Consider the following 27,985-nt stretch of genomic DNA (forward strand, 5'->3'; position numbering starts at 1 on the left):
ATAATGCTTCATGTATTTCACTATAAATAGGCTAATAAATCCCTTATCAACACAGTTTAATCAGCGGCAAGCCGGCAACGCATTTAAGTGGACAGAATGTAAACAGTTCCATCTAGGTGTCCATACATCAGGGGTTAATCCACACCCATGGAATGCTCTCAGCCAATCAGAATAGAGTATTCACACAGACTATGGTATAATAACCGTTAATTCTGGTGGTTAACCGGTTAAAGAAAAAATTCTAAATGGCCATCCCTAATGTCAAGATATAAAGCTCGGAAAGTGTGTTTTTTTAAATACATTTTCCTGAAAGTTAGCGTCACTAACACCATTAGAACGTTACCTTACTTAATAAATTATTTTGAAGGACTTAGAGGTTTTATGAGGTTACTTTTTTTTTACATTTGTATCGTTAGTTATTTGAGTTACTTGAAACCCAATACTTACATTTGAAGGCGTAACATGCTGCTGCTGGCACTTCGTCTTTAGATGCCATCTCTGACGAAACCGCAATGAATCGTGGGATTTATAGGGCCGCGAAGGATCCATCTGTTGCAGCCTTCAAAACCGTGAAACGAAGGCTGCATTTATCGGCCGCATATGAAGGAGCCTTGCAAATCGTTGCAAATGGAACAAGCCTTTGCGCGCCGCTATGACGCAATCGGTCTTCAATTGCAGCCTACGTAGGCGGCGACCCCTGAATTGAGATCCAGCTTGTGACTGAAAACTAATGACTAGTTGTCTTCAGGTGTGAGTTGATTGTCTTTAGATGTAAGAGGGTTTCAGTCTTCAGTCTTTTCAAAGTCTTTTAAAAGTCCTCTAGTGTAAACCCAGCATAAGACTAGACTAAGACTAAAAGATTTCAGATGACTAAAATAGGACTAAGACTAAATGGTGTGCTATTCAAAAGACTAAGACTAAATCAGAATTTGCTGCCAAAATTAACACTGTCGCGCTCCCCTTTCCTCACCTGGAGGGATAGGCTTCTCAAATCGCGTTGCTGCGCTACACTGAAATCTGCGACCAATACGAATATGTGACCATAGAGCCTGCATGCGCAAACCGAAAATCGGACTGGGTGTGCGACCAGACCAAATGCAGTAATAAAAACTATATTAAAACGTCTTTCTTTGCACTGATGGTCTCGTTTGCTGTTAAAGGTAATTTATGATTGTCAGAGGAAACATGAGGCTGTTTTAAAGATATTTAAAAGTTACTCGTAGTGGCTTTAGTTTAGTGGAGGGAACTATGACCAGTTGATCTTCCTAACAGAGTGCAGTCCTAACAGTTGGATCAGATTGTGAAAAAACATGTTGGAAAACACTTCAAAACAAGTTTGATGTGTTTTGAATATGCAGCACGTTGTTGAATGTCAAACACAAAGCAACACATTTTTTCCAAACTTGACTATGCTGTTTTTTTTGTTTACCTTGAAAATGGCCCTCGTTGAACTGCAGAAAAAAGGGGCAGGTGTTTTATAATTAGAAATGGACCCAGTATGCTTCATAGTTTGTCCTCTCAGTTGACAGTTGAAATGACACATTCAAAGCAGCTTCAACTACACTGGTGAAGTGTTAGATTGAAATGTTATTTGATTTCCAACATGTAAAAAAATATATAAATCAGATGGTTGAAAATAGCTTCTCAACCAATTCATCCCAATCCCTCTGATACCATATCTTTCCAATTTAGCATTTATGGAGGTCAATATTGTTAAAATATTTTTTTTAAGGATCTATACTGTATATTTATTTTTGACGGTTCAATTAGTCATTTCTGAAATGAATTAACTCAAGAGGTTGGTCCGCTGTGCTGAATCCATACTGACTATGTTGAATTTGTACTTTGATTAATGAAATAATAACTTGACCAGTCTCAGTCCCTTTCTTCAATAAAAAAAAGTTTAATACAAAGTTTCTATCAGAGAACTTGTTTGTACAAAGCATGTAAACTGATAACAACCTACACATCTCAACAGAACATGCAGCTTTTATAATACATGGTAAAGGAGAGGCACATCTTATCCACACTGCTGGAAATAGCAACAACAGTATCAATGAGACTGAGAGAAAAGGGCCTTGAGGTTTAAGGATGAACAACTGTCTCCAACAAAAAAACTTAGGACGTCATCTATTGGCCTTTTTCCATATACATACATACATACATAATACAACACGCTTGTGGGTGTGCATTCAACCGATGATGTGCTACCCTCGTGCCAATGTATTTGGGACTTGAAATTATAGTTACAAAACTGTTGTTGAATAATGATAATACAACTTCATTGCAGTCCGCGGTGTGTGTGTGTGTGTGTTTGTATGCGCCACCACAGTGTTTATTTGTGCCAGAATGCGGACGTTATGTTGATGTCTAATCACACACAAAAACACAAGACAATTAGCCTACATTCAACTGGGACCAGCATAGGACAGTAAATTGTGTTTATTTTATTTACAGATATGGAAAATTTGTTTTCTAATATATTTTATTAATAACTTAATAATTTGACATTATTTTTATTATTTCTATTTGTTCAAATGTACTTTGAATTGAACAAAAGCACATATATTAATTCAAAATAGTTGAAACAGCAAAATGAATTAAGCGGCTAATAACGTGTTACGTGGGTGTCACCATGGGTTCTTAAAGGGGCGCTAAGGCCTACTTGGAAAAACTACAAATGAAGTTCAAAATTGAGCTAAAAAATGGTGATGGAAATGGTTTCTAATGCTATCATAAAACTATACTTGAGTAAAACACAAGATGGATAGCACTTCATATCATATCCTGATTGAGTATATCTGGTTCACTTGTTATTACAATACAGAATGTTCATGTGCCTGCTCAGGGGAGAAGAGGACCAATGTTGTCTGGTCTGTGTGACCTGATAAACTGGTTAACATGAGTGTGTGTGACATCATCCTCTGTTTAAAAGCAGGAGCAGTGTGTGTGTGGAGTTACTCTTCAGCATGGATCAGCTGCTTGTCCTGCTCCTGTCTCTGTCTCTGCTGCCCCTCTGCACAGCACAGACATGGAAGGCTCCAGACTTCTGCCACCAGCGTCAATGTCCTCAATACCAAGTGGTTGAGACAAATAAAGTAAGTTTAACAGCAGTTCCCTTTTTCTTTCTCTCTCTCTCTCTCTCTCTCTCTCTCTCTCTCTCTCTCTCTCTCTCTCTCTCTCTCTCTCTCTCTCTCTCTATCTCACACACACACACACACAGCCAGAGATGTTATTTACTCTAGTACCGTACTTCAGTACAATTTGTTTTACATGCTACTTTCTAATTTTACTCCACTACAACTCAGTGGGATATATTCTACTTTTTACTCTACTACATTATATCTGATAACTTAAGTTACTAGTTCTTTAAGATTTCTTGCACACGGAACATGTGAAGAGTTTTATAAAATGTTGTATACTAGCTTGGTAGTGAAATGAGTCGATAAATGCCAAACGTGTCATGGTTTCAACTTCTCAAATTGATTAATCTCCTGCTTTTCCTTTCGATCATTAATCAAAATGTATTCTTAGTTTATTTCCAGCAACAAACCTGCTTTTACATTAAAGGTGCACTATGAAGTTTCAAGGAATGGGGAATTATTTACAATGTGCAGAGCCTGCAGTTAGTTCACGAAACACTTTTTTGCATCATGTAATTCTTATTCGAATTGAATAATTATTTCATCATAAATCAAAACTTAATTATTTTGTGGCTCGTGGAACCAAATATAAGACTGGTATTTGTAAACAAAACTGGGCCCTGCTGCAGTGAACAACAGTGAACAACAACAGCGAAAAAGAAACCTTTAAGGTAGCTTTTCTTAAAACACTTAAAACAGTGTTCCTGAGATCCAATTTTCTTGTGAAGAAAGTTTGTTTATTCAGTTATGATAATATACCTTAGACAATGTGCATTATTTCACTCACACAAAGTTACACAGTGCACATTTAATGCATGACTAATACTAATCTAATGTATAATAGTAGGACAGGCACGTTTACTTTTAAGACTGAAGTTAATTTTTCCTGATTATACTTACACAAATACTCTTGTTACTTTATTACTCTTAAAATCAGACACTCAAGTGATATTGTAATAGGGGACTTGTTACTTTTAAGGGAGTTATTTTTCTAGTAAGGTATCTCTACTCCGAGTCCTGTATTATTTTCAGTACATAGTGTTCTCTTCCTACAACATTGGTATGCTTATCTTCAAGAAAAAACAGTGTTCTGCTATTGTTGTCTCTAGGGCTTCGAGGAGCGCTTGTATGTTGCCACTGAATGGATCACCACCAAGGTTGAAAGCGCTGGCGTCCTGGCTGTAACGGCTGCACATTCAAGGCTAAAAAATTACTGTCAGAGTCAGAAGAAAGCAGGTATGTCACGGGCCAGAAACCCTGTCAGCTTCACTCATACAGCAGCTTGGGTTTGCTAATGCTAATTATTCATGTGGACTGTTCTCTTGCTGCGCTATAATTAAACAAGTAAGACTGGAAAATCAAAATATTTAAAGAAGGCCACTGTTTAAAACAATTGCTGCATTGTGATTCACTAAAGGAGGAGCTGAGACGCCTTTCTGATAACAACAGAGAGACCAAAACAATCCTGTTTGCCTTCACTTTACGTTGCTGAAACCCAAGTGTAGTAAACAAGCCGAGCAATCATCAGATAGGGTTATTTAGGCTTAAAGACCTACTTCACCGGTGGGAATATGAAGGTGTATCAAACTGTGAGATCCTATTTAGTATAAATGTGCCGACATATTTTAAATCGGTTCATCCTAGCCTGAGAAAAGGCAGAAAGAGGGCTTTACGGTATCACTGTCTAACCCTACATTTTACTAATGTGACATCACTTCAGTAAAAATGTAGGGTAAGGAATAATAGGGCCAAGGGAAGACTGAGGGAAGAAAAACCTCATTCATTATATTATAATAGTGATTTTATAATGGTAGAACGCCGGTTCCGTATGGGTGAAGTATTCCTTTAATGACAGAAGACAAAGAGTGGAGAATGGAATCAGTGGGCATTGGAATAAAGTATTTATGTTGAACAATCAAAAAAAAAAAGTTTTGACATGCGGAAATATTTTAAAGGTGGATTCAGTGATTCTGGAGAATGCTTGTTGTCTAAATCACTTTACGATCCGCTGCATGTCTGTACTGGCTGTGCACTGGGGGAAAAGAATCAGTGTAAATACACAACCTAGGCTCTATAAACAGGCATGATCCTGCTTGCTTACGATGGGCCTCCTTACATACAGTACCTGTTTACAAAGCCTAGGCTGACAAAGTGATCTGAACTAGCATTCATGAACACTATGCCTGCCGTTTAGCTCATAAGCTTCTTAACCGTTTCTCTGTGGCCTGTTTGTCTGCGTGTCTCCATAGGTTATACCATCCCTACTGACACCTGGCCAGTGCTGGCCACCGTCACAGAAGGAGGGAATATGTCTATGTCCTGGTTCCTTCCACCTGGCACAGTCAAGCCTGAAAAGACCAACGCTTTGGTCACAGTGCAGAGCAGACCAGCAGGCACCGTCTATGTCAGGTGAGCAGTGGCTGCTTTTATAATGGGGGTTTTCCTTCAAGGCCAGACACGGCAGGCAAAAACATCACTTTTTCAATCACAGGTTAGTTGATAGATGTGTGTCTATTACGCTTCCATAACATGTCTTCTTTCATACTAGGATAGCTCCAAAATAAACTATACATGTAGGTGTTTATTTGACTGAACCTTGTCTGTTTATTTCTCCCATACTACCATTTTTGACGGCCATGGTCTCAATTATTTTTTCAAAACTCTGCATACAATCTCAACTTCTAAACAGTTACATTGACTTAACATCCATAATCGTTCTTCGCACTATGCTGAAAGTTATTACAGAATGATTTGTTTATATGTTGTTAATAGTCTGATTTATGATAAAATTTCTCCTTAAGAAAATGTATTCTTAAGACCTGTACATTATATTTATAAAGTATTTTGATTTATAAAGTGAAAAAAGGCTGAATCCAAAATGTGTTTTGTAAAAACTTTGGACTCTTAATATGTTGCAAAAAATCAATTAAAGATTTTAACGAAATGTGCTTATTTATTCAAATATTTCTGAAAAAATATATCCAAAAAATATTATTTCTTACATGGGGTCAGATTTTACCATAACTTCAAATTTACCCTCTTCATCTTACTAATGCAGATTTACAGTAAGTACCTAGATAATTTGGCATGTTGAAGTCCCATCAACAAAACTGTACAAAACAGTGTGATCTCTCACACTGTTTCCACATCATATCAACAGGGTCTTTGGTGGTTATCCGGTCCTCGGGATGGGTGCAGACAATGCAAAGAAGCTTCGTGACTCTTTGGTTAAAGCTGGGAAAACCTTCAACCCCGACGGTTACAGCGCTGCCACCTATGATTCCCTCATGTCTTTTTTTCACCACAATGAGATCTGGATCCAAGCTGCCTAACAACATCATCTGAATACAGTACCGTGTGCATCATACAGCTCCGGAAATAATTAAGAGACCACTCCAAATGTTCAGTGTCTCTTGTTTTACTATTTTAGGCATATGTTTAAGTAAAATGAACATTTTGATTTTATAATATAAACTACTAACAACATTTCTACCAAATTCACAATAAAAATATTGTCATTTAAAGCATTTTCAATAATAAAAAAAACTGTGGTTTTCTTGCAAAATGTTTTTTTTTTAGGAAACCTAATACAATACACTGTTTTTGGACTATACTGTATAACTATATTATGTGTTAAAAATGCTGAAAAGGTATTAGTGCCTTGTAAAGTGCAGATAGGAGGTTTTTCCCCACTTTTCCTGTATTATTTAGCAGATAGGTGCTTTTGCACTTTATTATTATTTGGTGTGGTTATACCTAAGTCTCCACCTTTATTGGGCAGTCTTCTGTTTGGCATAGACTTCTCTTTATAGGCTACTCATCTACTATTTAAGTGTATAATTGTAACTCAGTTCAAAGAGTACTGGCTGTAAATAAACTGTGATAGCAACAACAAACAATCAATTACGAACAGTTGCATGTAATACTATTTTTATTTGTTTTATACAAAAACCTTCAGTAATTCATGTCTCTCCAACCTATTTGCTTCTCTATATTTCCAAACCTTCTAATAAAAAGCAAAAATGCATGTCATTCCCCTCTACATCCCATTTCATCTTGGCCTCTCCAAACCGTTGAATAAAAAGCAACAAACAAAAAAATCCTTTAATATTGAGCAAATTGAACAACATACTTGTCACCTGATAGCTCAAAGCTTCAATGAACTTAAGTAAGGGAAAACAAGTTATGTAACTAGCTTCAAGACATAGTCAACATGCAGTCCTGCAGTGTGCGTGCTTCTGGAAGAAAACACGGAATTAAAGCCACACTGAATGTACAGTATGACGAGGAAGTATTGAACCATTAACTTTTGTAATCACAGGCTAACCTAAAATGTTGTGTAGTACCCTGAAAAGGGGAAAGTAAATTATGACTCTTGACACGGTGCGCTTTGTCGTAGCTTGACAAGAATTGTATTCATATTTCAAAAAGGTTCTCATTGGTACAATGTTCTCAAAATAAAGTATTAAAATGCAGAAAATATACAACTTCTTCTGTAAGTACTGTAATAATCTACACAAACTCAAATTAAATGCACAGAAATAAATAAAATATTACACTAGTACATGTACCACTCCTGTGTAATTTCCCTCTCTCTAAAGAGTTACATAGTATAACACACATATCAATAATCAAGCCTAAATAAACACTTTAACATTTCCTATATAAGCACAATGTATTTTGCATTAACGAACCTCAAACGTGGTCTCATGGCGCACTGTAGTGGCCGTGGAGGAATAGCAGTTGAACTATATTTAGTCAACACAATTTTTAGCAAACAAACTCAACAACGCTTTAAACATCTAAATTCAGTCACAATGTAAACGAAACCCTAAGTAAACATATTATCAGACCTATTCTAAACATTTCAGAACCTAAATAGTCATTATCATCATGGACTCTACTCAACGCCTGTTAGTTGTGCATTCTATGATGGTTTACCTCACAAGTTGTGAGGTAAACCATCATAGAATGCATGGCAGTCCTGAGGAAGTACAGCCTTTAGCGCTTGTAAGTCATCATATTTTGACTTTTTGATTTTTGGTCTTTTTTCGTACTTCCTCCTGACCGAACCAGTGTTTACTGTACACCTCTGAGGCAATGGAAGGAACTCTGATTCAGAGTAGTCAAGAGACCCGTCTCTGTATTTCAACTGACGGATGTCAGTGACAACTTGATCCCCGACCTTGTGTCCAGGGCGGATTGTGGAGTAGTATGTGAGATCGGTGTATGTCTTGCAGAAGCCATACTTCAGGTACTCAACCTTGTAGGGGTGCTTTTGACAAACTTCTTCGATGTATGTTTTGTAGTTGCTTGGGACAGATTTTTTTATTGTAGATGCTGCTTTGCACCTTTCATTTTCATTCAGATAGTCGAGAAGACAGGTTGCAAACGTGTCAGCATCAAGCCCCCCTTCACCTTCATGCCAAAAGTAACATTTGGCATAATGGGAATGTAGGTCGTAGATTGTGTAATTGTGACAGGCTAGCTTGGTTTTGTAATAGAGTGCACTGGCCATGAGTGCTGGAGCCAACAGTACTGCTTCGAGATCCACTGTTAACACCACAGTTGATTCGTCTTCTGCATACTTTTCCTTGTCCAGTGTCTTTTGCCTGCATGCCATATCCTTCAGTTTGATATGCTTCTCATATGCTTCCTAGTCTCATATTGAACACACATACGTCGCATTGGTCTTTCTTTGGCTTAAATAGGCTCAGGTTCATTTGTTTGAAGACCGTTCTGAGGGTGCAAACACTGGCTGCTTCATGACTATGTTCTCCACAGTAGGTCTGGTATTCTCTAAACCAGCGGTTTTCAAACTGTGGGGCGCGGGCGCGGGGTTATGGCAGGGGGGGCGCGGATGAATATGTAAAAAAAAAACTAAAAAAAAAAAAATGTTTTTTTTTTTTTTTTTTTTTTTAGTTTTTCTTTTTTATACTAAGATCACGGCATAGCTGGACACAAGTTCTTCTGCTTCGTTCCTCTCACTGCATTTTAATGCATTCATTATATTACAGAGAAATAGGTCTCGTTAAAGAAAAAGAGCACCAAGCCCAACCCAGAGGACCCTGCATACATTTTGTTTATTTTAAATTAATATTTTTATGGAAAATCCATGTGTCCTTCTTCAATAGCTTATAATTCTTCAGACCCAGTGTCTCCAAATTATTTGTTCACACAAAATTCCTCATACTTAGCCTCTTAATTGTCCTCTCAAAGTGCACCAGATTCATGCATTTCACTTTAAAAAGGTGAAAAAAAATCTCCCGGGGGGGCATACCCCCGGACCCCCCTAGGAGGGTCTGGTTCTCCACTGGCTACTATTCTCCTCCAGCAGGACATTGGAGGCACTAGCGAAAAAACACTGGGAGTGTGAATGACATTTAACTAGTCAATAATTTGGGCAGGTCTGTCTGCCTATCTTTCTCACTCCGATGCACACTCAGTCACTACTATCCACGCTTAAAGGAAGCAGGATTAAAACACTGGATTAAGATGTTAAAATGTATTAAATGTGTTTAAAAACGCACAAAAATGTTTAGAATGTTTCAAAAACATGTTTACATTTTTAAAATAATAATAATTTTTTTTTGGGGGGGGGGGGCTCCGCTGAAATTTGTTCTCTGAGGGGGGGCTCACTCTCTCACACTTTGAAAACCCCTGCTCTAAACAGTGAGGAAAATGTACTGAATAGTGGCTCCAGATACATTTTTTTAGAGTCCCGTTGACAGTAGTGACTTTCAACCGTTGGCAGTGTGTCAAGAAATGCTTGTGCAGAACCATCCTGCTTACTGTGGCTCCTTGATGGCATTTGCTGTTGCGCCTGGTGCATTCCTGTGTCTGGTGACTGACTGGTACCTGCTTGTTATCGACCTGCAGTCTGTACTTATATGTTCTGGACTTACGAGATTGACCATCTTTTGTTGTTTGTCGTTTTGTAGGGTGTGCTTCAATCTGTGCTGACACATAAACCTTCCTTTGCTACCAGGTCATTTTCCAGAATTCTCCAAAGATCGTTTGCCTTTGCTCTTCAGACATATTCTCACATTGCTGTCCTCCCTTGTTTCTGATTTGACCCTCGTTGCAGCCATGATGACATCTGTGTCCTATGGAGCGTGGATTATGAGTAACCTCTTTGATTTCTCTTCCCACTTTCATTTTCCCCTTGTACTCTTTTCCCAGCTCTCTGTTTTCCATATTTTGTTTTCTGTAGTTGACACCTTTCTTCTTCTTAGGTGTTATGTCTGCTTCTTCCTCCACAATATTTTCAGCTACTTGATTCAAAACTGGAACGTCTGCCAGTTCTTTTTCTTGCCCACATTCATCATGGTCGGAGTCATCTAGAGCGGCATCATTAACTGGGAATGTCTCTAATAGATCTAAATCAGATTCATCTATGAATGTCACAAGGTCCTCATAGCAAAGATGCTCTGTTATTACAGGCTGGTCTGTTGCTCCGTCCGTCTCGAGTGCTGTTCCTGGGAGGAAAATAGGAAATAGTGAATCATTCATCTCATCTCCAATAGAGTGTGTGGTGATAACTAGGGGTGTAACGATACACGTATTTGTACCGTACCGTGACGGTACAGGCACGTATTTGGTGTTACAGAGGTGGACCGCGGTCCGTTTGTGGCGAATGTACAGGCTTGTTTTGCGGTGTGGAACTTAAAACTTGTCGTCGGAGTTCCCCCCGGACCATTTAGCCTCCGGCTCGGCTCGCACATGCGCAGTAGCAGCCAGCGATTGAGAGTATATTAGCTCCATGGTGAGCTGAGCATGAGGGTCAGGCAGTGTTAGCAACTTAGCCGCTATATTCAACGACTTTTCAGACCCCTCTGGCGACTCTTTTTCAAAAAAAGCCACAAGCGAACAATCTAGCTACTTTTTCTGGTGTTATTGGTGACTTTTAGAGACTCTGTCGCTAAAGCATGTATCGCTCTTAACACTTCTAAACGAGCAGCGGGTGCTCAACGGCCACTCCCCCCTTCCCAGAGCACTGACAGGCGGCCGAGTCCTCACGCAGCAGTCCCTCCCAGCTGCAGTCAGAGCAAGAGATACACACCTCTCCGCTCTGGTGTTGCGTTTGCATCACTATTAGCAGTTGTAGTAGCAGCGTTCCCCCCCTCTTTTACTGTCTATGAGTAGTGCAAATCAAAATGTTATAAAGTGCTTTCGAACAGAGAGCGAACTGCATGGCGAAAGACAACAGGAAACCGGAGCGCGCAGGCGCCCCCCTGTCATTCAAATCCCGTTTGAGGGATAACTTCGGATTCCAGGTGAATTATGAAAACAGTGATAGACGTGTGGAACAATGTCGCCACACAGGTTATTGTTTCACCGCGATCGCTTATGTAGGAGGCAACACGTCGAACATGCATGAGCATTTGAAAAGGCACCATCAGGTGTTTGGCTACTCTCACCATTACCGTGAAGAAAAACGAGCTGGGCAAAACCCAGACACTATTTTCTTTTTTATACTGAACATAAACAAGCTGTCATTCAATTAATGTAGCAGGAGCACTTTTATTTGATAATTGTTATATTTATAAGAGCACTTTAGAGTTTAAGAGAGCTGCAGCAATATTTTATTTTTTTTAAAGTCAAAAAGACCCTTAAAGATGACAGCCTTTTTTTTACATACCAGCTTACAGAGCCTGCTGAGCATTAACACTATATGTTTTCATTGCAATTTTAGTTTATGCTGCACCTACACTAGTATTTAATAAGTATTTTATTTATTTGAGAATTGCATTTTATTTGTATGTTACACACTGTCAGCTAGTTACTGACAGCTAAAGCTGTTCATTCTCCGTTAACTATGAACCGTACCGTACTGTACCGTACCGTGACTTCAAAACCGAGGTACGTACCGAACCGTGACTTTAGTGTACCGTTACACCCCTAGTGATAACTCTATTTTAGGTCAAAGGTCAGCATATATTTTGGTCATTGGATTTTCCTTTCAGTAAAGGATTAAAAGACTAGTGGTTATTTAAACATTTAAATAAGTAGAAAAAATAAAATACAAATAAGCAAGCTTCTTATTGGATATCTATATAGGATAGTGGCTGCATCCAGAACTGTCCTTTTTAGACTATAAAAGAGAGGACAGCGCCAATCTCAGACAGGAAACGCACACACAAATTACAAAATAGAATAGGCTACTGACACTTCCAGTGACGCAATCTTCTTCCAGAAGACTTCATCACGCAAATAAATTAACAGTAAATCAATAATTATTGATAACAAAGTTCATGTCCAAAGGCTATATAGCATTAGTGATATACGAAAGAAAATTGTGAAGCCTCTTGAATTTAATAATTTTAGCTGAAGCCTCTCTGCCAAACACACACAAACACACACACACACACACACACACACACACACCTTAATTTACTTTCAAATTAGTATAATATTTCAGCCAGACACTTTTTTTCGATCTCCTGTTTTTAAATTTTAATTTTAATTTTATTTTACAATAATCAAATAACCACTGACCGTCAAACTAATTTTGCTTTAAATATGTGAATTACTACCAGATCCTTAACATAGGGGTTCAAGGTAGTTGTAGGCCTACCATAGTCTCCGCCAGTCACCGGTTGGCTGTCTGAAGTGGTGGCTGTACCCGCTTTAGAGCGGTTCCACCAGTCTCCATCAGGCTGTACACTGGTCCTCGGGGGGATCACATTTTTTTCCTATAAATGAAATGCAATATTATCAGCGTCTTTGTGTTAAATCATCTTTAAAACTTCCTGTGTCTGATATGCCAATCAAGACACATAGTTAGACTTCTGATTATGCTGTATTAATACATTTTTACTATAAATAGTGGTTGTACAGGGCTGGAAGTATTACTATCATGGGGGACCTGCCCAGTTTTCCATCTCTTGTTCTCTAAATAATGTCCCCGCATATAACATCAGTGTCTTATTAATACAACCTTCTATTCTCAGCTATTTCCAATATCCCCATGTACTCCCATTATAATGTTATAACACAGGAACTGGTTCCAACAATGCTTCAATACCACTACCTTTCTTGAGAGCCAACTCCAACATCATCATTCCCCTGGAAAGAGGCCTCTTTTTGCCTGACTTGTGCTCAGGGTTTTTGTCTGCCATTGTGTTACCATAGCATGTGTTGTTGAACTGCAATTAATAAGAGATCACATTAAGGTATTGGAAACATCAAAGCAGCAATGACAACCTCTGAACAGGTTCAAAATATTAAACTCCAAAACCTCCTATCTACATACATGCAGATAGGATATAGATCCTTGCTACTTACATGTAGATAGAAGGTTTTTACCTAAAAAGAGCTAGGTTAACAAAAACGCTTATTTACGGTGATCAGAGATGTTTCAAGTATTATCTATAACATTTTAGATTAACTCACCATCTTGGTGAAATAAAATGTTCACTATTGGGCACTAATACCATAGATATCTATGGTTTATACAGTAATACGCTGATGCATAATAGCAATAATACGGTACCCTGCGCGATTCATATCATTCTCATCATAAACTTGACAGAGATAGGGGAGAGTGGCCTAAGTTGTGCAACTTTTCACTGAAAGTGACTTTAAAGTAAGGCCTTGACAGTAAAGTCTCCAACTCAAATATGTACATATATTTCAGGGTGTTGTGCATCCCTGGCAATAAAAACTTTGGATCTGGAATAAACTGTTGAAGAAATATAGCTTTCGGAAAAAGAGTTGTCTTGTTGCACAACTTGCCCCCGGTGTGGTGTAAGTTGTGCGGTTGGTGAGAATACCATGGGGTAAATTGTGCCATTGCTATATATCTCATAAACTCTAATGCAAGACAAATCCATTAGACAATTACTTTTTTAAGGTTTATTGAAAGTAAATAGTTGACAAAGATTGAAGGACAATTTTCTTAAACAAGGCCTAGCAGATCTAATGGTTTTACCTGCAAAGCTCACAATGACAAAGTCACCATCATCATCTTTCTGGCCATCTGAACTCTCATCAGTGGTGTCGTTAAGTGGAATTGAGATGTCACTCTCTTCTGAGCTACTGTAGACAATCACTTTCTTTTGGTGACCAGCGTATACAGCCATGCCACTGGCACAACTCTCAGAAATGTACTTTGCACTAGTTGATCCGTGCTTGTGGAACCAACTGCCACCTGACAAATGTGATTCCCTCTACATTTCTGCCTTTAAATCAAGGCTCAAAACCCATATGGTGTTTCCTCCCCATTAACTATCTTACCTCTGCACTACTATCTGTGTTTATGTGGATGTATGGGCTTTACGTCTTTTATTTTGGTTATTGTTATTTTACCTTCATCGTTTACCTACTGAATGCACTATGTACAGCACTTTGGACAGTGCAAACTGTCATAAATGTGCTTTTATAAATACATTTTACTTACTTACTTACTTATAACTAAACTAGGCCCTTTGGCACAAATCACCCCAATCCCAGAAATTTGGATAATAAGCATGATGCAGCAATTTAGGGCTGCCATCGTGCTAACTGTATAGACTCAAAATGTAGCATACCAAAGCACTAAAACATGTGTCAAATGTTTTCAAACTTGTCTATAAGTGTTCAGACACAATAATCAAAGAACCTTGTTCAACCTTGAACCTTGAAATTTTACTTTGAAAGGCAAAACACAGTTTTTAGAGCTTAAATGTGCTTATATCTTATTCCTTGTGTCTCCCTTCTTTACAGGATGAGTCAAATGGATGGCTCTTCTTAAATATGTGGTCACATTTCCAATTTCTTCCACGGTTTTCTTGAAACAAGGGGTGGCACAACTTCCAAAATGCACAACTTAGGCCACTCTCCCCTACTAACAAATACTTCACTAGTAAAGGTGGAAGACACATTTTATTAAGAAAACAATTGATTACTGCAATCTGACAGACATTAAGATTAGTTTACATACCTCAGAAGTCTCAAGCTTTGAACCTGTGTAGATAGGAGGTTTTGAACTTCAACATATTCCCGGCGAACGTGATAGGAGGTTTTTGTCATGACTTTTCTGTCACAATGAAGGGCGGGAAAATGTTGCAAAACTACTGAAGAGGAGCAGCCTTCCTTGTTCTCGTCATTTCAAGAAAAAAGAAAAAAACTGAAAAAATGCAGATAGGAGGTTTTGTTTTTCGGCCATCAGACATTAGACCTGACCGCCATCTCCATATGGTAACACACTAACTATGCTGACATGTGCCCCCTTTGGACATATTTTAGGCAGTCAGGAGGCAGACATGCTCAGGGGCTTCTGTTGCATTTCTGGAAACCAGTTTTCAGGAATGTCGGTGTGTTTAACAGCAGCTCTTTTCACCTTTTTAAATAATAGTTTTGTCGTTGTATAATGTAATAATGATTTTTTGTTCAGAACATATCTGCTGTAACTAAACTAAACTAAACAATGCATACCTTCCCTCCTGTGTGGTTCATGTCTCATTATTGCTTCTATAAAAGAGCATTGACCTCATAATCATGTCAGACTGACAGCTACTTGCTCTTAATCATGTCAGACTGACAGCTACTTGTTGATAACATTCTTGGACAAAAGCACTTCTCCCATCACGACTTCCTGGTGAGACTTGTTAGTGCAAACAGATATGGCAGCCTCCTATTCACTGTTTATGAAGGTGTCCTAAAACAGTTTTGAAAGGGGTTTATTAAAGGTGAAGTGAGCGATATGTTTATGTTAATATACGTGTTAAATTGCTCTATATTTATCCAGTGATCACTTATATAGTGTGCGTGTTTCATATCACAGTTCTCTCAGTCACCCGTGCATGTAATCGGCAAATAAACTTTTCGGGGATCCCACTACTGATAACCAATCAGAAGAGAGAACGCTACAAACTGGCACGTCTCACTGCCGGTGCATGCGCAGAGTGACAGAGGGTTGAATGTTTATGCGCCTACAATGGCGGAGCAGGTAAAAAATCCTTCCAAATGTCTGTTTTGATGGTTTTCATCATGTGTTTCACACTTAAAGATCTGAGATGATTCACTGCTTGAAGACCGCAGTGCATTAATGTGGTGACGGAGGGACGAGGGAGGAGAATGCTAACTGCAGTCACTTATGCCTCGTTTCCACCGAGTAGAGCGGGTCGGGTCGGAGCGGTTCGGTCCGGGTAGTTTGGCTTTTCATTTGCCAAAAGTTGGGTAGGGTACGGTTTAAGCGCACCTAACCGCTCTGAGCCGCTCCCGATCTCAGTACTCCTCCGTAGGGGTACTAGCGGCCTGAAAGCGGGCCGAAAATGCATGAGAAGGCGGAGCTACACACTGCCGTCATTTGATTGGTCGAAAGAATCATTTCCGCCATGTGTAGATCTCGGCAAGAGTGAAGAGAGTCTTGTGTTTTGGCGAAAATGTGAGCACAGCTCTGTTTATTGTGTGGTGTTTTTCCTCGTCAATAAATTAATCAGTTGGTTACACTGTGTCCCATAGTCACGTAGCTGCTGCAGCCAGCACTGTTCGCTCACTGTCTCTATGAGTTGCGCCGAGCGGTCTCTGTGTGTTTACGCCATAGATAGTAGTAAAATACACGCTCACAACAACACGGGGGGAATACATAAAGAAGCGGCTGGTTTGAATCATCTCCGCCGTTTGTAGTCACCTCGGCTAGAGTGAAGAGAGTTTTGGCGAAAATGTGAGCGCGGCACTGTTTATTGTGTGGTGTTTTTCCTCGTCATTAAATCAATCAGTTGGCTACACTGTGTCCCACTGCTACGATGTCACGTAGCTGCCGCAGCCAGTGCTGTTCGCTCACTGTCTCTATCAGTTGCACCGAGCCGTCTCTGTGCTCACAACACGGGGGGAATAAATAAAGAAGCGGCTGGTTTGACCAAGCAAAAACAAGAGACCGCTGGCTTGACCACAGTTGTTCCCACAGCCCGATAGTTTGACCCACATTCTGGCGTCGGCTATCGCAGTCCAGCCTAAACCCCGCCCTACCAGTAAGGGTAGGGTCGGCGGTGGAAACAACACCGAGATTCTTAAAAGTGAGCTGTCCCGCTCTGAGCCGCTCCGATCCGACCCGCTCTACTCGGTGGAAACGAGGCATTACAGGGGGTTAGCTAAAAGTACCATTTCGCTTACTGAACCTTTAATATGATCTCAAAAATTAAATTTGTCCTTAAAGTATGCCTTAAGAACCTAGGGTATTTAATTCACTTATACTTACTAGTACCTTTTTTGGGAGTATGAGTATCTACTGTATATATATGTGAAAACTGCTTATTGCACTGAAGTGGGAAAAGAGAGATAAGCAAGTATTGAAGTATGGGTTAAAAAAACGGCACATTATATGGGATTGGAATTTTTCTTTTTCTCCTTTACCACATTTACATGTGTATGTGCTTTAATTAAAACAATTAGAAAACCAGGTCTGTATATTTTTAGAAACATTCCTTTAGAGATACTTAAAAAATCAAATAAGCTGATGAGTTCCAGTCATAGATAGTACTGTATATACAAGTGAGTAGCAGGCTCAATGTACTGTGATACCTAATATTGAACACTAGATGGTGCAGTTGGTTTAACACACACATAAAAAGACTTGGCAATTTGAGCTGACTTTAAATTTGGCTGGCATTTTTCTTCTCTGAAAGATGAATTACATCATATGTTGTGTCAGGTGTTTGCCGTCACATGTTCGAGCAAGTCTAACAGACAGATTGATGGCATATTATTACAATTCCATTACAAAGTGCACACATAGGCAGCATTTTATGTTGTCAAGGTGAAGCTACAGTATGTCTCCTGAGGCCTGTTTCAGGTAGCTGGTTTTACATACTCTGAGTTAAATCCTGCGCTCTGAGTTGGTCAACTCAGAGCGCAGGGTTGACGAGCAACTCTGGGTTTTCGGTTTCAGAACAGTGGATCAGCGTTGGGTTAATCAACTCTGAGCGTGTTCACTCTGGGTTGATCACGTGCGTAAAAGCCATCGTCAATGGATCGCTGATAACATGATTCACCATGGAAACAGTAGAAACAAATGATTGATCCTCCCACTTCTCCACTTCTCAAAAAAGAAAAGAAAAAAAAAATCTCCGCTCCTCCCACTAGAGTTAGAAATATTAACGAATGAGTTTATGGTATGGAGAAGAATTAACGGGGATATTGTCTCATAACTCTGATCTAATCTCCTCTGCAATTCAGAAAAAAACAGAGCAAACATTTTTTGTCTAGAGAATAATTTTGCTTCCGTATGAGAAGCCATAGTCTATTTTAAAAAGTTATGCATATCAGCAGTAAAGTATTAAGCTGGCGCCGCACAGCATTGCTGAGAGTGTTTTATATTCGCTGTATAATATGTTGGCAAGCTATAGCCTAATACTGTGCAGTAAACAGATGGTCGCTTCTTTTAAATGGGGAGTGAAAGACATTAACATCAGACACATTAGGTGACAGTTTCCATTGAAGAGCCTGATTGATTTATTACCAGATCCATTTTCCTCAAGTGATCACAGTTTAAATTATTATATAATTTTTATATTCATATTAGGCTATTTAACGAGGCTCGTCTGTGACTTTAGGATCGCACAAGTGAACAGTAAAGATTGCGTGCAGCCGCAGCGTTATATGAATCCACCCGACATAAATCTGTTCAGTGGCACAGACATTAAAAAGCATACAATACAAATAGGTTTATTAATCTGAATGTAGAGCATGTCACGATGTGTAAGGTTCATTTTCTTGTTAACACATATAACTAATCAGCCAATCACATGGCAGCAACTCAATGCATTTAGGCATGTAGACCTGGACGGGACAATTTATTGATGTTGAAACCGAGCAACAGAATGGGTAAGAAAGGGGTTTTAAGTAACTTTGAACATGGCAATGTTGAGGGTGCCAGGAGGGCTGGTATGAGTATTTCAGAAACTGCTGATCTACTGGGATTTTCACTCTTAACCATCTGTAGGGTTTACAGAGAATGGTCTGAAAAAAAAAATATCCAGTGAGCGGCATTTGTGTGGACGTAAAATGCCTTGTTGAAGTCAGAGGTCAGTGGAGGATGGGCAGACTGGTTCGAGATGATAGAAAGGCAACAGTAACTCAAATAACCACTTGTTACAACCAGGGTATGCAGAATACCATCTCTGAATACAAAACACAACCAGCCTTGAAGCAGATGGGCAACAGCAACAGAAGACCCCACCGGGTGCCACTCCTGTCAGCTTAAAACAGGAAAATGAGGCTACAATTCTCACAGGATCACCAATATTGGACTATAGAAGATTGAAAAATCATGCCTGGTCTGATGAGTCTCGATTTCGGTTGCGACATTGAGATGGCAGGTTCAGAATTTGGCGTAAACAACATGAAAGTATGGATCCATCCTGCTGTGCACCATCAACCATGCCATGTTCAAAGTCACCTAAACCCCCTTTCTTCCCCATTTTGATGCTCGGTTTGACTTCAGTACATTGTCTTGACCACATTTAAATGCATTAAATTGCTGTCATAATAATAATAATAATGGATTAGATTTATATTGCGCTTTTCTAGGCACTCAAAGCGCTTTACAGGGTTCCAGGTTCCATTCATTCACACACAGTCATACCGGTGGTGGAAGCGTGGCTGCCATTCAGCGCCTACGGCCCCTCCGACCACCACAAACATACAGCAGTCATACACATTCACACGAGGCAAGTCGGGTGAAGTGTCTTGCCCAAGGACACAACAACCATGACACAGGTGGCAGGGCGGGAATCGAACCGCCAACCCTTCGATCATTGGCCGACCCGCTCTACCACCTGAGCCCACATCACGTACATGTGATAGTACTGTCATACTGTCATGTGATTGGCTGATTAGCTTTTTGTTTTTATAAGCCATTGAACAGGTGTACCTAATAAAGTGGCCGGTGAGTGTATATATAAATCACATGGTTGAAAATAGCTTCTCAATCAATTCATCCCAATCCCTCTGATACCATATCTTTCCAATTTAGCATTTATGGAGGTCAATATTGTCAAAAGATTTTTTTATAAGGATCTATACTGTATAGGGGAGAGTGGCCTAAGTTGTGCCACTTTTTACTCAAAGTGATTTTAAAGTGAGGCCTTGACAGTTATGTCTCCAACTCAAATATGTACATATATTTCAGGATGTTGTGCATCCCTGGCAATAAAAACTTTGGATCTCGAATAAACTGTTTAAGTTAACCGGTGTGGTGTAAGTTGTGCCACAAGGGAGAATACCATGGGGTAAATTGTGCCATTGATATATATATATCTCATAAACTGTAATGCAAGACAAATCCATAAGACAATTACTTATTTAAGGTTTATTTAAAGTAAATATTTTACAAAGATTGAATGTTAATTTTCTTAAACAAGGCCTAGCAGATCTAGGTGGTTTTGCCTGGAAAGCTCACAATGACAAAGTCTTTCTGGCCATCTGAACTCTCATCAGTGGTGTCTATGATGGAAGTTCTGTTAAGGTTGGAGGTCAACTCAGGTGGAAGAATATTTCAGGAGACTTGGATGAATTATGAAGCAATATTTATTACAGACTTGGCCAAGGAGAACCGGACTGCAACTCTTGTGACTTGCACTTCAATTCTGACAAACTCATGCTTAGAGCTGTGTTTTAACCTTGCGCTATCTCTATCACCTCCCCGGCTCGGGCACCAAGCGTACCAATGTTTTGGTTCAGAGCTGAACACAGTGAACCATAACATTCTGGAGTAGAAGGAGATGAGACTTTATCTATACAACTGACCTAAGTGTCTCCTAACAGGTTCCAAGGCTGACCTAGAGTCTGAGAGACAAACACACAAGATAGGCATATGACCTATTAATCTTTCCCATTAATATTACCAGGGGAAGGGACGATCTTTCCAGAGAATTTTTTTTTGAAAGGTAAGTCAATAATTAAAAGTCCACTGCAACCCCCCCCCCCCCCCCCCCCCACATCAAAGGCAAGATGGCTTCTCACTAAGCTATGATATGGTGAAAACCTATTCGATGTTAAATTTGTCCTTTCCGTTCTCCAATTCAGGTCATTTTTGTGTCCCTGGCAGATATAATAAAAACAAAAACACATTTCTTATTTTTAATGTTTGTCACACTGCATTTACACTAAAATTCCTAAAATAAATGGTACAGCAGTCAATATTTTTACTATACAAAAAGTGTTTTATATGTTTTTTTGGCCATATACCATTTGTCCCTGGGTCCAGTTTTGGACATTCAACCTTGCTTAATTGTACAATTAAATACTGATATAGTATTACTTTAAACTTTATTAATATTATTATTTAATAATACAAAAAGGTCTATTTTAATTAAATGCATGATGTATTTTAAGAAATATTAGTATTTTAGGTATTATTTTATTAAAATAACACCTGTCCTTTGGGTTCACCATATTTTAGCAGATACTTTATGAAATGTAATTTCCACAACAGTCATGTCCATCATCTTTTTCATTTTTTGATTGGACTGTGATGGAAATTACAATGGCGTTGTTATAAACTCATTTATTTTTTTGGCTTATATTGCTGAAACAATTAAATGTGTCTACACAAGATGGAGAACTAAAACATCAATACATTTCTAAAATTAATATGTTAAATTTTATAAAGCTTTCAACACCAAAAGTGCCTGTAGTTGAAGAAGGATCCATATAGGGGAAAAGGGATGGGTATATTCCAAGCTTGTTATGCATAAATGTTATTGGGCTGGTTCACACATCAACACATTGTTGTCCTAAAATGTTTTCAACATTAATTGAGTGACTGTATTAAGAAACTAAGATTATAAGAGTTTACTGTGGGAAAAAAGTTTTATTCAGAGAACAACGTTTTTGAAATAGAAGTAAAAAAATTAAAAGTCATTATAATATGGTTTGCGAACCCGGCCCGCAGGGTCAGAGGCAGCGGAGTAACCTAGGAAGCCATGTGTCAAGTGGAGAGTAGTCATACGATGGTAAGTTTGTCCCTTACAGCCCTGTATATAGGGGGAAAGGGATGAGTATATTCCAAGCTTGTTATGCATAATAGTCTAGGTCCTGGGTAAGATTTGTATGCGTTTCATTTAGCTGAGAATATCTCAACTGTTATAGAGTAATATGGTTACACTAGTATCACACTAAATGCTGAATGGGACTTTTTTTTCTTAATAGATATCCTCATACATTTCTATAAGATTAATCTTCATATTAAGATAAATGCTTTTTGATTTTGGCACATATCCCATGTTGTTCAATGGGGTCATATTATTCTATAATAGTTGAGATATTCTTCACTTAATGAAGAGAATAGGCCTACAAATCTTATCCAGGACCTCCACCACAGATGTTATTGGTTTGGTTGACACAAGTAAAAACATTAGGATGTGAGGGGCTCGAACCCCGGCCTGCAGCATAAGACACCAAATGGTTAACCACTAATATAAGCAATCAATTATTTTCTCAATTAGGTGTAAATCATTCTGTTGATGGTTGGTGCTGGTATGACCAACTTTAGAATAATAATATGAGTTGACTTCTCGGTTGATTTGCAATACTGGTTGCTAATAGTTGACAAGATAAGGATGTTTGTGTACGTGTGCTCTTTAGGTATGGAGACATATCGGATGAAGTCCATTGAGGATGGTCTTAAGAAAGAGAGAGATCCGAGGATAGAGCGCACAATACAAAATGTAGGGACTATTCCAGATGACCTTTTCATGAGGAGCCACCTGGATGGCCTAAATGAGAATGGAAAAGGGAGGTTCTCCTGTAGGAACAAGCAAAAAAAAATTATTCAGTGGAGGTGTGTGCGATCCCACCGTCCAAAAGGATCTTCAACTGGTGACCCTATGACGACAAGGGCAAATTCCTGTCCAGCATATGTGTCCTTCCTGTTTAAAACAACTGCCAACTTCAGGGGTTGTGTTGTGAGGCAGATGTGTGAACATAGGCCATGACGTCACTAACTCCAAGGAAAAAAGAATGCATCGCATCAATGAGGACTTGGTGGAATTCATTCACAGTTGTATTTCCCAAGGGCTCTCAAATAGCGCCATTCTTCTGAAGTCCATTGACTGGTCTCAGAGCCAGGGAAAAACAGATTTCATGGACAGAACATTCTTTGTCTCTCCAGAGGACATAGCTAGAATCAGAGCTAGCTTCAACAGATACATCCGAATGGATGGAAATGACAGTGTATCAGTTGACAAACTAATCCAGTCTGAGTTGAAAGACAGTATTTTACTGTTTCAACCACTGTCGCAGAGTGAGGATCAGCCCCTGATGATTGTGTACAGTTCAAGATGGCAGCTGGAGCAGCTCAAACTATTTGGGGGACACATGTTGTTTTTGGATGCTACCTACAAAAGCATTACTCAATATGGATTTGCCTTTTATGCAGTCATGGTAAAAAATTACACAGGTAAAGGAGTACCAGTGTAATTTTTTATTTTGAGTGAAGAGACAAAATCAATTCTAGAGGCTTGCCTTAAGACACTCAAAGAGGCAGCAGGTGACCTCACACCAAGGTATATAAGGTTAAGCGTTCTAGTTGGTTGGGTTCAAATCTGACCTTTTTTTTACCACCTATTGTGAAAATGCTATGAACTAAACACTTGTTAAATTTCCATTCCTAGATGTGTTATGGTTGATAAGGACCAGAAAGAAATCAAAGCCATTAAGACTGTCTTCCCGCATGCATCTGTATTGCTTTGCTGGTTCCATGTCCTCCAAGTAAGCATAACTCCAAATAGGACTAATGCAGATGTGTAACCTTGAAAAAATATATTGCTCTTTCCAAGATTTTAAAGATTACTTCCTAAAATAATGCTATGATTTGTAAAAAGATCTCAGGAGTCATTAGTAATCTGTCATTGCTAATTTTGTTTACATAAAGGCAATCCATCGTTGGCTTGTCAAGCAAGATTACTAAAGGACACGCAATTTAAATTTTCAAATAAAAAGTCTAAATACTGTCCTAAAATATCCACTAATAAGAAGTACAAAATAATCTCCTAAAATATCTACTTGCCTTACGTGTCCAGAGAAAGTTAATGGAAAAAGTAGCCGGTCAGTTGGCAGTTGGCAGCAGTGCCGTGATTGGCTAAGAAGAGCAGTGCCGTGATTGGCTAAGAACGTTGATACCTTGCAGGCTACTTTGGGAGTAGCCTGCAAGGTATCAACACCATCGAGCAATTTTAGGTCCAGTCCTATTCACAATTTACATCAATAACATTGTTTCATCGCTACAAAACTGTCACGCCCATTTGTATGCTGACAACACTGTACTGTATTGTATTTCTGATTCGGTCCATCAATCTGTTCAGAACCTTCAGAGCTCTTTTAACACCCTGCAGGACTGTCTAGTGGACCTCAGGGTTGTTCTTAATACAGACAAAACAAAATATATGTTTCTCCAGAGCAAGAACTATACATTTTAATGATCTTAATATTCATACAAATAATGGATCTCAAATTGAAAGAGTCACTGAATATAAATATCTCGGCATCTGGATAGATGAAAAAGTATCTTTTAAATTTCACATAAAAAATCTTTTCTGTCGTCTGCGACAAAAGATTGGATATTGTTATAGGAACAAAGCCACCTTCCCGTTGTTCAGTAGGAAAAGGATTATTGAGGTAGTTTTTATGTCTGTCCTTGATCACGGTGATGTGGTTTATCGGCATGCATCTCATTCATGTCTTAAACTCCTAGACTCTGTTTTTCACTCTGCTTTAAGGTTCATTACAGGAGATGCTTATGACACACACCATTGTGTTTTATATGAAAAGGTTGGGTGGTCCTCTCTTAAAGAGAGACGTGATGCACATTGGCATATTTTTATATATAAAGCCCTGACCGGAAAGCTACCACTCTATTTGACACAATGCTGCATATTTCAGATGGGCTTTATCAAATCCGCTCAACTGAAATGCTCATGTTATATGTTCCATACGCCCGGTCTGACCTTGGTAAAACTGCTTTTAGCCACAGTGCCCCTGACTCCTGGAACAGCCTACAACATTAAATTAAAATAAATACACTCATAACTGTTAACCAATTTAAAGTTATTATTTTGAATAAGCCCCACTCCACTTGTAACTGTTTTAATTAGGATATTGTTCTGCTTTATTCAATTGATCTGAATGTTTTAATTGTTGTTGTCTCTTTGTAAGCTTGTTGTGTATTCTCATTGTATATTGTGTATCTGTAATTGACTCGACGTCATTGTAAAAGAGGGTAACCCTCAATTGATCTTTCGAGAATAAATAAAGGAAAATTAAATGGGCTTTATGTCTTTTATTTTTGTTAATTTACCTTCATTGTTTACCTACTGAATGCACTATGTACAGCACTTTGGACAGTGCAAACTGTCATAAATGTGCTTTTATAAATATATTTTACTTACTTACTTACTTACTTACTTACTTACTTACTTACTTACTTATAACTCATCTAGGCCCATTGGCACAAATCACCCCAACCCCAGAATTTTGGATAATAGGCATGATGCAGTAGTTTAGGGTTGACATCGTGCTAACTGTATAGACTCAAAGTGTAGCATACTAAAGCACTAAAACATGTGTCAAATGTTTTCAAACTTGTCTATAATTGTTCGGACACAATAATCAAAAAACCTTGATCATGGAAATTTTACTTTGAAAGGCAAAACACTTTTTTTTAGCTTAAATGTGCTTTAATCTTATTCCTAGTGTCTCTCTTCTTAACAGGATGAGTCAAATGGATGGCTCTTCTTAAATATGTGCTCACATTTTCAATTTCTTCCACGGTTTTCTAGAAACAAGGGGTGGCACAACTTCCCCACCGGCACAATTTAAGCCACTCTCCGCTGTGCTGAATCCATACTGAATATGTTGAATTTCTACTTTGATTAATGAAATAATAACTTGTCTCAGTCCCTTTCTCTTTTTTTTTTAGGATTTTTATTTGGCATTTTTATGCTTTTTTTTATTGATAGTGTAGACAGAGTTGAAATGGGGCAGAGAGGGGAGTGACATGCAGAGATCAACCGCGGGCTGGAATCGAACCCGGGTCCGCTGCTGGCCGAGGCCCATGGGGGGGACGCCCTACCAACTGAGCTAAGGGCGCCCCCCCAGTCCCTTTCTTCAATAAAAAAAAAGTTTAATACAAAGTTCTTATCAGAGAACTTGTTTGTACAAAGCATGTAAACAGTGACAACAACCTACATATCTCAACAGAACATGCAGCTTTTATAATAGGAATGTCCGTACACATGCAACATTACAGAGGGAGCAGGAAGATAATAATGCAACATTACAGAGAGCGCATTAAGATAAAAATTTCGGACATCTCCAGGTCAGAGTGTTCTGTTGGTCAATACTATCATAGGAGAGGCACATCTTATCCACACTGCTGGAAATAGCAACAACGTATCAATGAGACTCAGAGAAAAGAGCCTTGAGGTTTTAGGATGAATAACTGTCTCCAACAAAAAACTTAGGACGTCATCTATTGGCCTTTTTCCATATACAAATGCTGGCTCGGCTCGGCACATAAGCCTGGCAGTGGTTTGGCATTTCCAATACAGCAGGGCAACATGCTTGTGGGTATGCATTCAGATGATGTGCTGCCCTCGTGTCAATGTATTTGAGACTTTAGTTAGTTTAGATTATTTAAAAAAATTATGTGCCAGCCTGAGTTGCATGGTTTAAACAGTAATGTCGCTAAGGTCCATCCGTAAACGGATCATTCAAATCAGTGTGGCACGCTTTGGCCAAAACAGCCATATGTCATCAGCAATCTTATCTGTTTATAGTGATTCATGGCCCAAGTTATATTTACAATTACCCCCTCCAACACTGTCAGTTAGCACTTCGGGTAACACTTTATAATAATGTTAATCTAGAAGTGATTCTTAAGTTACATAAATCATTAGATAAAGATGAACTAATGATTTACAATATAGTAATATATATTTGTAGATGATTTATATGTGCTATGTTATTAACATATAACAAATGTGTTGTAAGTCATCTATAAAGCTTTTAATAATCATTAAATTCTCATTAACAAATCATTAGTAAATGACTAATAAGTCATTTACAAACCTTTTTAGCATCCCCTAATCTAAAGTGTAAACCATTCATCAGGTACTAATGTGCAGTAGGTCTGTCCTTGACTAAAAATGTACATAGTGGAATCTTATTGGTCAAATCTCGCATATAGTCGACTAATGGTCAAATCATGTTATTTTTTTCCTGCTTATTGATCCATATTCTAACTTGCAATATTTGCACATTTTCCCCCAAACCATACCAAGGGGCTAAAAGAACCAACTCTTCTTGAGTTGGCATAAGAATGTATGTCTACCATAGTCATTGACTCACACTAAAGAGATTGATTAAAAGCTTGAGTTGGTTTCATGTTTTTATTAACACTATAATAGGCTGATATTTATACCACAATAGGGGATGTATCATTATTAATTGGGAGAATATAAGCAATTCCATGTAATATCAGAATCATAAAACTGTGCTTGAGTAAAACATAAGATGGATAGCACTTCATATCATATCCTGATTGAGTGTATCTGATTCACTTATTACAATACAGAATGTTCATGTGCCTGCTCAGGGGAGAAGAGGACCAATGTTGTCTGGTCTGTGTGACCTGATAAACTGGTTAACATGAGTGTGTGTGACATCATCCTCTGTTTAAAATCAGGAGCAGTGTGTGTGTGGAGTTACTCTTCAGGATGGATCAGCTGCTTGTCCTGCTCCTGTCTCTGTCTCTGCTGCCCCTCTGCACAGCACAGACATGGAAGGCTCCAGACTTCTGCCACCAGCGTCCATGTATTTGTATTGTCTTTTTATATGGAACTTTGAGTCCGGAATAAAGT

General features: G+C 38.7%; 1 protein-coding gene across 1 annotated transcript; it reads left to right on the plus strand.

Moving 5' to 3' along the window:
- Positions 1 to 2,962: 2,962 nt before the first annotated feature.
- soul2 (heme-binding protein soul2) lies at positions 2,963 to 7,021 on the plus strand. Its single transcript, XM_080036629.1, has 4 exons — positions 2,963 to 3,098; positions 4,253 to 4,379; positions 5,393 to 5,552; positions 6,304 to 7,021. Exons 1-4 carry the CDS (start codon positions 2,970 to 2,972, stop codon positions 6,473 to 6,475), a joined length of 588 nt encoding a protein of 195 aa, XP_079892755.1. The 5' UTR covers positions 2,963 to 2,969; the 3' UTR covers positions 6,476 to 7,021.
- Positions 7,022 to 27,985: the final 20,964 nt, after the last annotated feature.

This window comes from Ammodytes marinus, assembly GCF_949987685.1.
Source record: "Ammodytes marinus genome assembly, chromosome: 11".
In the NCBI taxonomy this organism is placed as follows: Eukaryota; Metazoa; Chordata; class Actinopteri; order Uranoscopiformes; family Ammodytidae; genus Ammodytes; species Ammodytes marinus.